Raw genomic sequence first — 14,600 nt, 5'->3', positions numbered from 1 at the left:
GTTCCGCTAACTTTAGAAGATGGAAAGAGGCAGAGCAGTCTAGCAAAGGAGACTGAGAAGAGGCCAATGAAGTAGGAAAAAAAATATTTCAAGAAGAGTGATCAATTCTGTCAGTATTGCTGAGAATCCAAGTAAAAGGACAGAACTGACCACTGGGCTTGGCAAAAATGATGTTATTGACAGCACTGATTTTGATGGACTGCTAGGGATAGAAGTCTGAAGTGGACTGAAGAGAATAAAGCTGAGGAAGCAAAGAATGGATTGAGACAGCTCTTGTGATGAATTTTGCTGAAGGGAGGAAATGGTGTTGCAGCTAGAGAAGGATATGGAGCAAAAATGGCTTTTTTTAAAAAAAAAAGATGGGAAATGTTACATTAAGCATTTCTGATTGCCTGTTAGCGCTCTCCACTTGTTTTGTGATGGCCTCTCAAATTCAGTTTATCCAAAATTTCTCTTTCCCTGACCCTTACCACTTTCCTATGATCTTAAGTTTCTGTTACTTAGAACTGTTTCTAGCTTATCAAGTTCAAATGTTAGGATCTTTCAAGCATGTCTCTCCTTGCTTAAAATCCTTCAGTGTCTTCCCATTGCTCCTCAAATGAAATCCGAGATCCATAAGAGGACCTACATAACTCTGTATAATTTGTCCCTGGGTTACTTCCCCCTCTTTTCTTCTAACTTGTGCTGTAGCACACTAGTCATCTTTTTCTTCCTTTCTTTCCTGCCTCAGGGCTTCACGCGTACTGCTCTCTGCCTAGAGTACTTTTTCCCACCCACTCTGCTTAAGTAACTCTCCCTCTCATCTTTATGCTGTAGATAGACATTTTTGTCTGCCCACCACTATTGCCCCTTTAAAGGAAAACAATATTCTGATTTGCCTTGAAGAAGTCATAGTCCAGCTCCCAGCTTAACCAAGCAGCATCAGTCCCTGACGACACCAGTCAGTCAAGTCAATGAAAGCCAATGCTGGGACTCTGGGAGCAGCACTTCCCTGGATATACAGAGACGTACACCTGGAGCTGCTGGCTACCCTCTTGCCACCTCCAAGGGAGAACCTGCTTGAGAATGGAGCCAGCACACAGAAGCCCTATCGAGAGCAAGTGAGTTGAGCTGTGAGAACTTTCAGCCCAGTGATCCAGACGGGCCTGAAGCCAGCTGGCTCTAACTCGAGACCTTTCAATTAAATGATTCATGATTTTTGAAATCATTCAAAGAATGATTCATTAATGTGCTTAAGCTAGCTGGAGCTTTCTTGTTATTTGAAACTCTTAAGAGTCTTGGTTTATCCCCTTCAGGTCTGAGATTCATCATTTTATCAGACTTTACCTGTTTTCCCAGGCTAAAAGAAGTCCTCTCTCTCAGTTCTTTCTCAGCACCCTATTCTCATCCTTCATATAACATGGTAGAATTTGTAATAAAATATTCGAATGTACATTAGTGTTTGTCTCCCCCACCGGACCATAAGTTCATTGAGGGCAGGGATCTTCTTGGTTCTTTACGCTGGTACCTAGCAATTTAAAATATTTATTGAATGATTTAGTGATAACATCACACACTTACTGAGGTCTTACTATGCTAGGCACAGTTATAAAAACATTTACTGACTTATTTCTTAGTACCTACTTTGTAAGAGTTAAGCTATCATCCCAGTTTTTCAGATTAGGAGATTGTGGCTTTAATGATTGATTTTCCTCTCCCACGTCCCATTTCCCACCCCAAATCTTACTGATGGCCTCTAACATCTCTGGGATGTGTCCCCTCCCCTCTACCACCATCTCAATTCTCACCTAGATTATTCCAACAGCATCTGACATTCCTCTTTCTCCTGAACTCCAGGCAAAATTAGTACATAATAAGTGCTCCCTTGATTGTATGAGTTCCCATTTCCACTTCCATGCCTTTGTTCATGCTGTACCCTTTATCAGGAGTATAAACCCAACCCCTCTTTTAGGAGTTGAAGCAGGCCAAACGCCATCTTCAGTAGCAACCGTTTCTCGCAACACTTTCCTAACTACCTTTTATCATCAGTATTTACACCTTCTTTCATTACTAGACATTGTAGGACTGAGGAAGGATCTATATTTGTGTCAGATTTCTCTGTGTATCACCAGGCCCATAGTACCTGCTGAGAGGCAGTCATTAAATCTATTTTATTCTCTGGCAAAGTACTGGAAAGTGTGAGAAGAGTTCGAGTAATTGGGCGCACTACAAATTCTGACAATTTCCAATAATTACTCTGGAATTTACACACATTTTGGAAATGTTTCAGGAGGTTCACCTTATTCATAATTTAAACTGCTTAAACTTCATCAAATACCATCTGAAGTTTTGTTAGGAGTTGGTTGTAACTGGGCTGGCCTGCCAGCCTGGGTAGGGTAGGAAATTCTGAACAACTAAAGGCACAAAGTGAGGGGCTACAAATGCCTTTTTTCTTCTTTTAAAATAGCTATTTATTGAACATTCACTATCCACCAGGCATTCCTCTAAGCACCATTTCATTGGCTTCTCCCAACAGTCTGATGAGGTAGGTATGTAGTAACACCTTTATACAATAAATTCTGCCTAACATTCCCAGGCTGAAGGGAATTTTTAGCATTAGAATTATTAGTATTTAGGTAGTATTAACTAGTACTAAGTATTAAAATTGCTTTTTAGGTTTTAGCTTATGGGGGGAAAAACCCATGACTTTGTCTTTATAGACTAGTTACCCAGTCATGATGAATCCCTTCTAACAGAATAAACATACTTCCTTCAACTTTACTCCATTTCAGACTCCAAGAAATTACAGCTATTGGCAAAACCTGTATCTAAGCAATAAAGTACAAATCAGAACATGAAGACATCATTTGGCTGCTCTAATACTCAGTCTGGAAACCATGACCATATCATTTCTTTAAAAGGAGGTGTTTTGGTTTGTACAAAAACAAACAGGTCCACGTACTGTACCTTGACTGTACCTTGTCAGAAATTTACAATGCACAGGATAACTTCACTGCAAGAGCTGTAACAGTGTAGTGTGGGTTGAGGTCAAAAGAAACTATGAAAGAATTATTTTTGGAAACGTATGTTCCCACTAATCTACTGTCGGCTATCTAGGTTCATATGCCTCACTTGTGAGCTGCTGTTTAAAGCAGGTCTCAATTTCAACTGTAAGTGGAAACTATAGTCATAGTATCTCAGTTGTAAAGGTCAAATGAGAGAATGCCTGGTAAAGATCCTTAGCATGGTATTTGGCACAACTAAGCACTCAAATTATAATTATTATGATAACCTTAGTTTTAGGGTGTTGACTTCTCAGTTTCACAAAAACCAAGTTTGGAATTTGTGTTTGAATAGAAAGAGGTAGGCTGAGTTCAGCTTTTTATTTAACAGTTTAAATTTTAGAGAATTTTAGACCTAGCCTAACAGTTTAATAGCTTTCCCTTCCCTTCTCACCCGCCCCTCACATGCACAAAATTGATATATGAGACATTACCTGAAGAGCTGGGCCTGTGGCCGAGTGGTTAAGTTCGTGCGCTCTGCTTCAGCAGCCCAGGGTTTCACTGGTTTCAATCCTGGGCGCTGACATGGCACCGCTCATCAGGCCATGCTGAGGTGGCGTCCCACATGCCACAACTAGAAGGACCCACAACTAAAAATACACAACTATGTACCAGGGGGCTTTTGGAGAAAAAAGAAAAAAAAAAGAAACATCACCTGGGCCAATGATTACTATGGGTATGAGAGTTCCAGTCATGTTTTGTAAAATTTAAGTATAAACTTAACGTTGAGACTCCCTATTAAGGATGTGGTAAAAAAACGAAAATACCAAGTTCACGTATGCTGTGAGAAAAATGAAAAGATACTACAGGCAATGCATATGCTATTAACTCACATACTCCAAAGGGAAAATTTCAACTCCAAAATACCTTACAAGCAAGTGAGGCAGTCAGGATACTAAAGCACTGAGCGTGGTAACCATTTATTTCTATTTTATATTTGAGGAGACAGCTCAGTTACTCCAAAGCCATACTTCCCAAAGTCAGAGGTAAATAAGGACCAAGTATAAGTCTTTTGATTCTTAACATTATATTCAGTAATAAATTCACTAGGTATTCTTTAACTGTACTTTTGGTGGAAGACTGAAATCTTTAAAAGGAAAAGTTCCAGGTTGGAACCAAGCAAATAAACCACTTTATTTCAACTAGGAGAATAACCTGGAATTACAGGAGAGCCCTCACTGTATGAGTTCACACCATTATGAAAAATTGGCCTACGAAGGTCCTGTATTTAGTTCCTGCCTTCTTGATCTGCATAGTAAATCAATTACTTTCCCACAAATAGGAAGGTAATCATGGCTCCTCTTCTCTAAAATATTAGGTATAAATTAATTTTAAGACTTAAAGAACTCAAGTTTATCTAGTCTGAATGAATAAAGAATCTAAGGGTTTGGAGTAAACCACAGGGTACGAGGCACTAGGCGAGATTCCAGGCTTGTCTCTGCCACCTGCTGACTGACTTTGCAACAGGGACCCAATTCCACAGAATCATTTTAGATTTTAAAAGGCTACTTTTGTAAGATAAAACTGCAATTTTGCTTTGAAAATCACTGCTAGAACATACATATTATTACATTTTGGAATACACATTTTTAATTTTCTACTGTAATAGACTAAAGGTAATTAGGTCTATCACATACTGTCATACTCTACAAACTTCAAAATGAGAATGTAATAGTGCCACGCAAGATATGGTCCCAGTTTTGACTGAACTCCACTTTACGGCTAATAGCTAACATTTGTTTCTTACACGTCAGGCACTATTCTAAGCCCTTTGCAAATATTTAATCCTCACAATCCTAAGGACTGCTATCTCCATTTTACAAATTAAAAAAACAAACAGATTCAAGTAACTTGTCCATGGTTGAAGAGATACAGGTGCAACCGGATTTCAACGTTTGGCCTAACTGGTTTTAACCGCTACGCATACTGCCTCTCAAATCAGATGTCAGATACAAACCAGACCCTGCACTTAACGGGAGGGGTGCATATCCCCTACTGACTCACCTTGACCTCATCCCAGGCTCTTCTCCCTTGGTCTTAAGTTCCTCTTTCGTCCCTCCCTCCATTTTCAGATCTTCTTCAAGGTCAACTTTCCACCCTCACCCTAAGTTCTAACCCTTGTTTCCTCTATACTGCTTCCTGTCCTCAAGATGCCATGTTCTCTCCATTTTTGAAACCTAAAAAGCCCTCCCTGTGGCAGCAGTTCTCCTCTTCTCTTTTTATGTCACTGCACTTTGATTCAGGCAGGCCAATCTCTTCAAACAGACAGCTTCTTCAACCTGCCTTGGCTCACAGTATTCTAAAATGCCTCTGCTGCCACGCTACCTCACTCATACAGGTCCTTTTTCTAACTGCATACAATCGTTGGGGTCACGAACTCTATTTAATATAATCCCCATGGCTTTCTTGTTCTGCCCCATTTGGGCTTAAACATACCATCCTCCACTACTCAGCTACCCCAAATACTAAATGAAACCCTGTTCCCATGCATCCATTAATTTTCACACTCAGGTGAATTGCACACATATATTTAACAATACAGTTTTACATAGAAGGCTAAGAGCACTTTTCTTCATATTTTACAGAAGGACTTGAAACATATGGACTTTCTATTAATTTTCATACCATAGCACAGCCAAATCTAACTCCTAAATAGATGCATTACAATTTGTTTAAAGGCTTAATGGCAACAATGAGGGGAAGAAAAAAGCATAAGTTTATTTTACATAACTGAATGAAAAATAAATTCAAGAAATAGTAAATAAAATTTAATATGGTCTCATGCGCCCTGAAGGAGGTGGTGCCCGATTTGGAGGGGTAATTGCTATGTCCAAATAATCTCCTATTTGGAACTTCTGCGACTGCAGGGTCATGGAATCGTCAGTCCCCTTTCTCCCAGACATGGTGCTGCCAATCTCCTTTACTCTGCAGAAAAGGAGATCAACTATTAATGGATCACAAATCAATGCAACTTAATATGTACTACAAAGTGAATATGGGACTGGATTTGCTCCATTATCTTATGAGACAGTTAAAAATTTAAGTACTATATAAAGCCAAACCAGATATTAATACAAATCTATATTCCCCCCACTAAAGAGATTCATTAAAGGGGTTATCCCTATCAGTTAAAACATATCAAAACCAAAAAGAGATTATAGGAATTAAAAACAAAAAGTTACCTACCGATAGCCAGGTCTTTTAAGATCCGTAAAAACAATTGCAAAATTGAAGTGTGTGCCCTTCTTTCTAGCTTCTGGGTAGACTTCTTTTACTAAACTAGTCAGTTCTTTCAAGGTTGCATCCATCCTGAATTTTTTTTAAAAAAGATAGTACATTTGATTAATCAGCAATAATATAACAAGGATATTGACATACAACAAGTTATTTATATGTGTCTGAACTGCAACTTATGTTAGAAACTGTCAAGGTCTTATACTTGAGTTAATTTTAAAGCACCTAATATTACTATTTGCCCTCAAATACTCCCCCCCTTACCAGCCTCAATGTCTGAAATTGTGATGAATTTAAAGTTTAGCATGTCAGTATGTTAAAAGGGACTTCAGAATTACATATGCTATCTTTTGTTGCTATGTAACATCTTATCGGCCTAGTCATTTACCCCTTCAAAGTTAACTAGTCCAAACACTTAAAAGAACTGTATTTCATTATTTCTAAGACACGTACTTTTCCACATTTTAGCTTCTCTGAAATTAGAATGCATCTTAGAATCAATGTGATAGGAAAGCATTTTCATAAAGATGTGCCGTATCTTTCCTTTCTAAGATGGAATCTTATGATGAGTTTCACAATAGATGGGTGTCCTAAAGCTAACGAAACATTAAATTTTCTCAAGACCAAACACAGTCTCCTTTCAAAATATATATTCCTGCCCTGCAAATACTTATTTGAACTCAGAACTTAAGATAGTCCTTTGAGCTAATATGGCACAATCTGGAAAAATCTTTTAAAAGATAAGCATCTTGGAAACAGTAACAAACCAGTATAAATTTTTACATTGATTTCTTTTATGACAACAGGGAAAAAGAAATAGATGACTTGGAACTTGAAGGAGCACTGCCTATAAGGTGCTACAATATGACACAAGGATACCAGGCACTCATGAAGAATGAGAACTCCACTGTATACCATCGAGCAGGGAATCAAATGCCCAAGAGGCCATTTAGTTTTAACTCTGCACCCCATATACAAATCTCCACCAAATCATACTCAAGTAAAACTAGGGCTTCAACTGCTACCACCATTTTACTGAGAGTAAAAATATCCAGGACGACCACATCATCATCCGTTCCCTACTGCTGCTGAATCTTTCTAAATATGCTGGTAACAGATTCAACAGTATTCCCCCCAAAACATGCCCTTCCTCTCCTATTACCATCAAAACTACCATCACCCACTTAGTTGCCCACGTCATAAACCTAAGCATTGTTAACTTCCTTCCACCTCCATCCCGTCGTTTCTACCTCCCATACAGATCAAATCTTTTTTTCTCCATCCCCTCCATCACTGCTTTATTTTAGCCTCTTATTTAACTGTATATGTTGCCTTCAACTCATCTCCATCTCAGTTTTTTAAAGTTCCTGTTTTTGCACAAAACAAATATGCCAAGTAATACCTGTTACCACCTCCCAGGGAGGAGTCCAACTGTGTAGAGGATAGCAAAGAACAATGCCTCCTACCAGGAGCAGCAGTCCCAGGATGCCAGCCTACTGCATGGTTGCAGGTGCTGGGGTTGCCAAGAAAGACATGACTCACTCGGGCACTGGATGGAACAATGCTTTACTTGCACAGAGCAGGGTCAGCTTCAACAGTGAGTGTGGGTCCCCCACTGCCAGCAAGCCTCACCCTGCAGCTGATGCACAGACACGTCTGCACTCATTCCCGTTGTGCTGCAGGCGAAAGACCCCCCTTCCCTCCCCACTAGGAATGGATATAGCAGTGGGGTTGGTGAGGTGCCACATGACGCACATGTTTAAGGAAAACAAGAACATATCAAGCCCAGAACAGGGAAAGATACTCCCAAAGAGCAATGCCCAGCAGAGGCAGTCAGGATTCTCTCTCTCTGTTTTCAAGGAAAAGTTCCAGGCCCAAGGCCACTCAGGTGGGCATGAAAAGGGCAAGAAACTGCACATGACTGTCTTTCTCAACTTGATACGTATTCATTACTTAAACAAGGGAAAAGCCATATCCAAGAATTCAACAAATTATTTCACCAACCAGAAATAACCAGTGATGCTAACATCCCTCTAGGCATCTTTTAATGCATACACAGTGCTACAGAAGAAAATAGTCTTAATATTATCAAGCATGTTATACATGCTGAGACTATAATACAAAAATGTAACTCACGCTTCAAACATTATACATATTTTTAACAAAAATTAATTTTACTTGAAATTTAACAGAAGAAAAACTAAAGTGAAATTGAAGGAATTGTTAAAATTTCAGATATTCACGTTGTTTCTCTTCCTCTCACCTAGTTTTGCAGCTTATTTTTACTTTGTCAGAGTTCATATTCTGTTCTGTAACAATTACCCTGGTTATTTTAACTTTGTCCCCACTCATCTCCAGTGTTGGCATGAGGTCTGAGGCCAGAATGATTTTTTAAATCTGTTTGGAGGTGTTTTTTTTCACCTGATATTCTGAGATGTTTATTCTGTATCAATTATTCCTTCGTACACAGTATAGACTTATGAGGTGTACCAGAAAGGATTTTTTCTTCCTCTCTAAACAAATTGCCAAGTGTTGCTTTCTGACAACTAGTCTAAAGCTTGAGTACACAGGTGAACAACACAAGAGCTCCCTTCAGGCTGAACTCTTTTCTGGGTGACTGTTAGGGTCAGTTTTGTGTCAATTTGGCAAAGCTACAGCCCCTGGTTATTCAATCAAATGCTAAGGCAGGTATTGTGTATGGTATTTTGTGGGTGGGATTAAACTCTATAATCAGTTGACTTTAAATTAAGGAGATTATCCTAGATAACAAGTAAACCTCATCCAATCAATTTGAGTCAGTCTGATTCAATCAGTTGAAAAGGCTTCAAGAGCACAGCTGAGCCTTTCCTGAAGAAATTCTGGCTATAGCCAGCAGCTTTAGCTCATGCTTGAGAGTTCCAGCCTGCCCTTCCTGATAGCCTGCCCTACAGATTAGGGACTTAGGTGCCTAGGCAGCCCCACAATTGTGTAAACCAATTCTCTGCAATAAATCTCTTATAATATATATCTCCTACTGGTTCTTTTTTTCTAGTTGAACCTTGCTACATACAGTGACCTATGTCATTATCTTCCAGGAACCTGTTTAATGACCACCCAAGTGCAGGAGATATACCATTCCTGTGGTATTTGGCTTGTTCCCCCAACTGCACACAGTGCCACTGACTTTGCTTCTGCTGGGCTGGACTTCCACTCCTTTTCCCTGACTTGTCTTGGGGCTGCCTACTTTAGCCCCTCAGGCTACTTCTACAAATTGAGAATTCACAAGATTTGTTCACTAATCTTCCCTCATCACTGCTTCTGGGAGTGGGAGCAGGGCTCTGTGCTACCCCCACACCAACCAATCAAGTCTTTCAGAGTCTTTGTCTTCTTTAGCCACCATTCCGAGGTACAACATAAGGCTGTCTTTCCTTGTTTGCTTGCAGTTTATGGACAGCACAGTTTAGGAGAGGATTTTTTTGTAATTTTTTTTTTCTTGATTGGGAGTAAAGGGTCTGTGGAACAATCTCACCCTGCCATCTTCACCCTAAAGTCTTAGTATTTATTCATCTGCTTCCTCCATTCAACTGAGCTTACTACAGTATAGGAAGGGGCAGTGCCCTCTCTACTTTGTACTTTCAGGGTCTTAAGCACAGCACCTGGCAAATAGGAACTCTCATTTGTTGGAGGAAATATACACCTTAATCTCTGAACAGAGGTGTTCCCATCAATCCATTAACAACATTCTTCCCTATAAGTTAAATCAACCTTCCTGGAACTTTTATCCCGGAATGATACTGAATTAGAATCTTACTATTACATACATTTAACAAGCACCTCCAGAAAGACAAATAAGGTCCCAATCTTTAAAGAACTGAGTTCGAGTATACTGGGCTTCCAGTTTAAAATCACACACCTTTTTGGGAATGTAAAATGCTGTGTGAAAATAGCGGTTCCTTGAAAAGTTAAACAGAATGACGGTAGAATTCAGCAATCCCACTTCTGGGAATATACCCAAAAGAAGTGAAAGCAGGGACTCAGACACATGTACACCCACGTTCATAGCAGCATTCTTCACAATAGCCCAAAGGTGGCAACAACCCCCCAGTGCCCATCAACAGATTCGTGGACGAACAAAATGTGCTATGTCCATACAATGAACTATTATTCAGCCATAAAAAAGAACGAAGTTCTGACACATGCTACAACATGGATGAAGCTTGGAAACATCATACTCAATGAAACAGGCCAGACACAAAAGGACAGAAAATTCATAGGAATGGGGAGTTACTGTGCAACAGAATTTCTGTTGTGGAGGGGAATGAAAAAGTTTTGGAAATAGATAATGGCAATGGTTGCACAATGTGAATATATTTAATACCACCAAATCGTACAGTTAAAAAGGCAAATGTTATATATATTTTACCACGACAGACATATTTTAAAAAATTATACACCTTTTCCTGCTACTAAAACGACATTATGATGTCAAACCAAGGCATTACATGCAGCTTGCTGCACCTAACGGTCCTGCTCAGACTTGAGGGTAGGGAAGGTACACATAAGACAGACATTCGGGGGCAGGTCTTCACTAAACACACATCAAAAGCTTATCCATTAAGCACCAGATCAGAAATCACTCGGTTTTTGCTTCTGATGCTATAGCACCGAAGGCGTCATATTACGTGGAAATGCTCTTCAAGGATAACTACTACCACTCAACAGCATCACTCCCCCCACCATGTTATTCTAGTACCATTTATCCAACCAGGAGCCCCTTAAGGGCGGCTACCGCATTTTAATTACCTACCTATCACTTTTGTACCCAGCAGCCGTAACAGTGATAGCAATCTTGGGTCTGTCAGTTCTTTACAACCCCAAAGTTTAAATACTAAACGTTAAAAGAATTACAAAGTAGGCAAATCCCCGTCTACCTAACAGCTAAAACCTCTAACTTTCTGAGAGCTGCCGCAAAGGCCCCGAGCGGGAGAGACAGTGAAGACGAGGACAAGCGTCCCCGGCAAGGGCAGCGGCCCGCCCGCGGCCTCACCAAGTGTAGATCTGCAGCTCGCTGGACGGCACGTTTCCGCGGGAGAACTCGTCCATTCGGTGGTGGCGGCCGTTATTGGTGGTGAACACACGCAGCAGCAGCGGGCATGTCTGGCGGAGAGAAGAGGAAGGGAAAGGGCAGGAGTTAAAGAAAGCGAGTCCGGAGCTCGCTTCCCTTCCGGAGGCGTCGCGGCCTCCGAGCCGCCCTGGGAGCAAAAAGCCCTCCGCCTTCCGCGCACCGGCCCCATCGGGCCCACCACCATCTCCTTCCGGACCCCACACCTTCTCCCGATCGATCGGCTTTTCCGGCTCCTTCTTAATTTCCTCCTGAGTAACGCGCGACTCCACCGCCATCTTCCTCCTACGGCCCGCGAGACGCTCGCTCTGACCTCCGACCCCCGCAGCTAACATGAGAACGAAGCCTCTCGCGAGGAGAAACTCGAGGCTTTATAGAGGACCAAGGGTGGGGGCGGGGCGTTCCCTAGCGCAGGCGCAATTCATTGTCTGGCGCGTGGGCCCTGGCCCGGCCGCGCCTGCGTGTTGCGTCCTCAGGGAAAAGGCGGGCACTGGCGCCCACGGGGCGGAGCCTCAGAGGGAGGTGCCTGCTGTCGTTCGGTGGTCCCTGTTGCCGCGGTGTTTATTCCCTGAAACATTCACAGGCCAGATTAGGTTACAGTGGCGTGTTCACACGAAATGATGAAAACTTAATGAACACAAAACAGTACGGAAGGTGAGTGACCAAGCAAAACCATGCCTTTTCAGCAAGATAGCCGCCTCTTCTCTGGTGAAGGAGTGAGAAGCGGTGGCGGACGCGTGCGGACCGCCGCGTTCTGGCGGAAGCGGCCCTGCAGAGCCGACGGCGGGAGGACGCTTTTCCGCGCGCGGCCGCGGCCACCGGCCGTCTGGTCGGGAGAAGGGGGAGGGGACTCTGCACACCACACACGATTGCAGGCGCCTCAGGGACGGAAGGGCCACCGGCAAAGCTAGGACTGCCCGGCACTAACTCACGGAACTGTCTTCGCGACGGCTGGGTCGGAATGCCTGAAACGAAAAGCGCTAACTAGAAAAGAGTGATAAAGTTGATATGTTAAAATTGAAGAGAAAAGCTGACCTTCAAAATACCATCATAAAGAGAGAAAAAAGTAAACCACAGACTGGGAGAAGAGATCTGTGATGCGTGTCATGGGCAAAAGCTAGTGTCCAGGATATACCAGAACTTCCAAAGAAAAAGGCGGACAGCCCAACAGAAAAATGGGGAAGAGAGGTGAACAGGTGCTTGTGAAACGAAGAAATCCAAATAGCCAATAAACGCGTATGTGCCCAGGCTCGGTACTAGCCAGGGAACACGTTTAAATCACAGTGATTGGCTTTAACCAAACCACACCCGCTAGCTTGGCAAAAATTAGAAACTCTGACATCAACAATTGTTGGTAGACGAATGGGAATTCTCTAATACTCGTGGGGAGAGCACAAATTGGTATACCCACTTCGGAAAGTAGTTTTGGATTATTTAGCAAAGTTAAAGATATGTATAATTTGGACTTAACACTTCTACTCCTCTAGAGAAAATCTTGCTCAGGTATATCCAGAGAGGTTACAAGAATGTTCTCAACAGTATTGTTCATAAGAACAGAAATCTGGAAACAACGCGAGTGTCCATCAAGGGTACAATCGTTCAGTGAATTGTGGTATACTATACAGCAACAAGTCTACCAAACAGCTGTGGAATACTATACAGTGACAGAAATGAACAAACTACAGATATGTGAAACCACAACCAGGTGAAACAACATGAAGTTCACAAACATGATGTGTGTAAGAAACCAAAGACAAAAGAATATATAGCATGTGAATCCATTTTTATAACATTCAAAAGCAGGCAATGCTAAACTATATTGTTCAGGATACATTTCCAGGTGATAAAACTATAAAAAGCAAAATGATGAAGTAATTACCAAAAAAGTCAGAATGGTAATTTCCTCTGAGAACAGAATGGGATGGAGAACAGGGGGGGGCAAAGGAGGTGCTTCTGGAGTGTTGGCAGCATTGTGTTTTTTGACCTAGTTGGTGGTTACACAGTCTTTGACTTTAAATTATTTTGACAATAAATTTATGTTTTACACACTCTTCTGTGTGAATACTGTATCTTCCTATTTTAAAAACTAGCACCTGAAAGAAAAAAAGAATGCCTATGAATCAATACCAGCCCTCATGGTCTAGTGGTTAAGATCTGGTGCTCTCATCACTGTGGCCCAGCTTTGTTTTCCCAGACAGGGAACCACACCACCGGTCTGTCATGGTGCAGAGGCCGCGTGTTGCTGTGATGTTGAAAGTTAGGCCACTGGTATTTCAAATACCAGAAGGGTCACCCATGGTGGACACCTTTCAGTTTCCACCCACTTATGAAAAATCTGGCCATGAAAACCCTATAAATAGCAGTGGAATATTGCTGATAGAGCAATGGAGGGTGAGAGGATAGCACAAAAAGACCAGGCAGGGTTCTGCTCTGCTGTCCACAGGGTCGCTGGGGTTGAAGTGGACATGATGGCACTACCAACAACAAATGAATCAATAAGAAAAAGGCAAACAACCCAATAGAAAAATGAAAAGGCACAATAGGCATTTCACAGAGGAAAAACTACAAGTTACGTGTAAACAGGAAGGATACCAAACCTCACGAATAATCCTAGAAATGCACTTTTAAACCATGTTAGATAACATTTCACTCTACAGTACTAGATTGGCCAAAACACAAAAGTCTGACAACCAAGTGCTGGCAAGGATATGGAGAACAGAGACTTCTTACAGATTACTCTCATCCACTTTGGAAAAATTGGCATTACGCAGAAAAACTGGATATATGTGCACACCTTAAGACCTAGCTATTCCACTCCTATTTGTATTCCTCTGAGAAACTGTTACACATGAGCACCAGGCAACAGGTTGAGTAATGTTCTAACATCTTTATTCATAATACCTAGAAACAACCTGAATGTCTACCAAGAGTATATTCATAAAAAGAAACACCCTGAAGACATGGACGCAAAGACTAAAATATGTTTTTTTTTTTTTTAAAGATTTTATGTTTTTCCTTTTTCTCCCCAAAGCACCCTGGTACATAGTTGTATACTCTTAGTTGTGGGTCCTTCTAGAAGGTTTGATGAGCAGTGCCATGTCCGCACCCAGGATTCAAACTGATGAAACACTGGGTCGCCTGCAGCGGAGCACGGGCACTTAACCACTGGGCCACGGGGCCAGCCCCTAAAATATGGGTTTTTTTAAAGCTAGAATTAAAAAAAC

The 14,600-nt window shown here is 41.5% G+C and overlaps 1 protein-coding gene across 2 annotated transcripts; it reads right to left on the bottom strand.

The window, feature by feature from the left end:
- Positions 1 to 3,945: 3,945 nt before the first annotated feature.
- SAP18 (Sin3A associated protein 18) lies at positions 3,946 to 12,578 on the bottom strand. 2 transcript variants are annotated; one of them, XM_070578583.1, is made up of 5 exons: positions 12,055 to 12,578; positions 11,583 to 11,944; positions 11,302 to 11,411; positions 6,228 to 6,350; positions 3,946 to 5,966 (listed from the first exon to the last, which is right to left on the bottom strand). In XM_070578583.1, exons 2-5 carry the CDS (start codon positions 11,709 to 11,711, stop codon positions 5,810 to 5,812), a joined length of 519 nt encoding a protein of 172 aa, XP_070434684.1. In that variant the 5' UTR covers positions 11,712 to 11,944; positions 12,055 to 12,578; the 3' UTR covers positions 3,946 to 5,809. The 2 variants fall into 2 exon arrangements, with proteins under 2 accessions (XP_070434684.1, XP_008534861.1); XM_008536639.2 differs by having other exon boundaries at positions 11,583 to 12,135.
- Between the last annotated feature and the right edge of the window lie 2,022 nt (positions 12,579 to 14,600).

The sequence above is a fragment of the Equus przewalskii genome, chromosome 16 (genome assembly GCF_037783145.1).
Source record: "Equus przewalskii isolate Varuska chromosome 16, EquPr2, whole genome shotgun sequence".
Taxonomy (NCBI): Eukaryota; Metazoa; Chordata; class Mammalia; order Perissodactyla; family Equidae; genus Equus; species Equus przewalskii.
This window is presented reverse-complemented; position numbering and strand designations above follow the sequence as displayed.

Coding starts and splice junctions, on each gene's coding strand:
- SAP18 (XM_070578583.1), bottom strand. CDS start 11,711: ATGTTAGCTGCGGGGGTCGGAGGTCAGAGCGAGCGTCTCGCGGGCCGT. Junction 11,412..11,582: donor AGCCGATCGATCGGGAGAAG/GTGTGGGGTCCG, acceptor TCTCTCCGCCAG/ACATGCCCGCTGCTGCTGCG. Junction 5,967..6,227: donor CTTAAAAGACCTGGCTATCG/GTAGGTAACTTT, acceptor CCTTTTCTGCAG/AGTAAAGGAGATTGGCAGCA.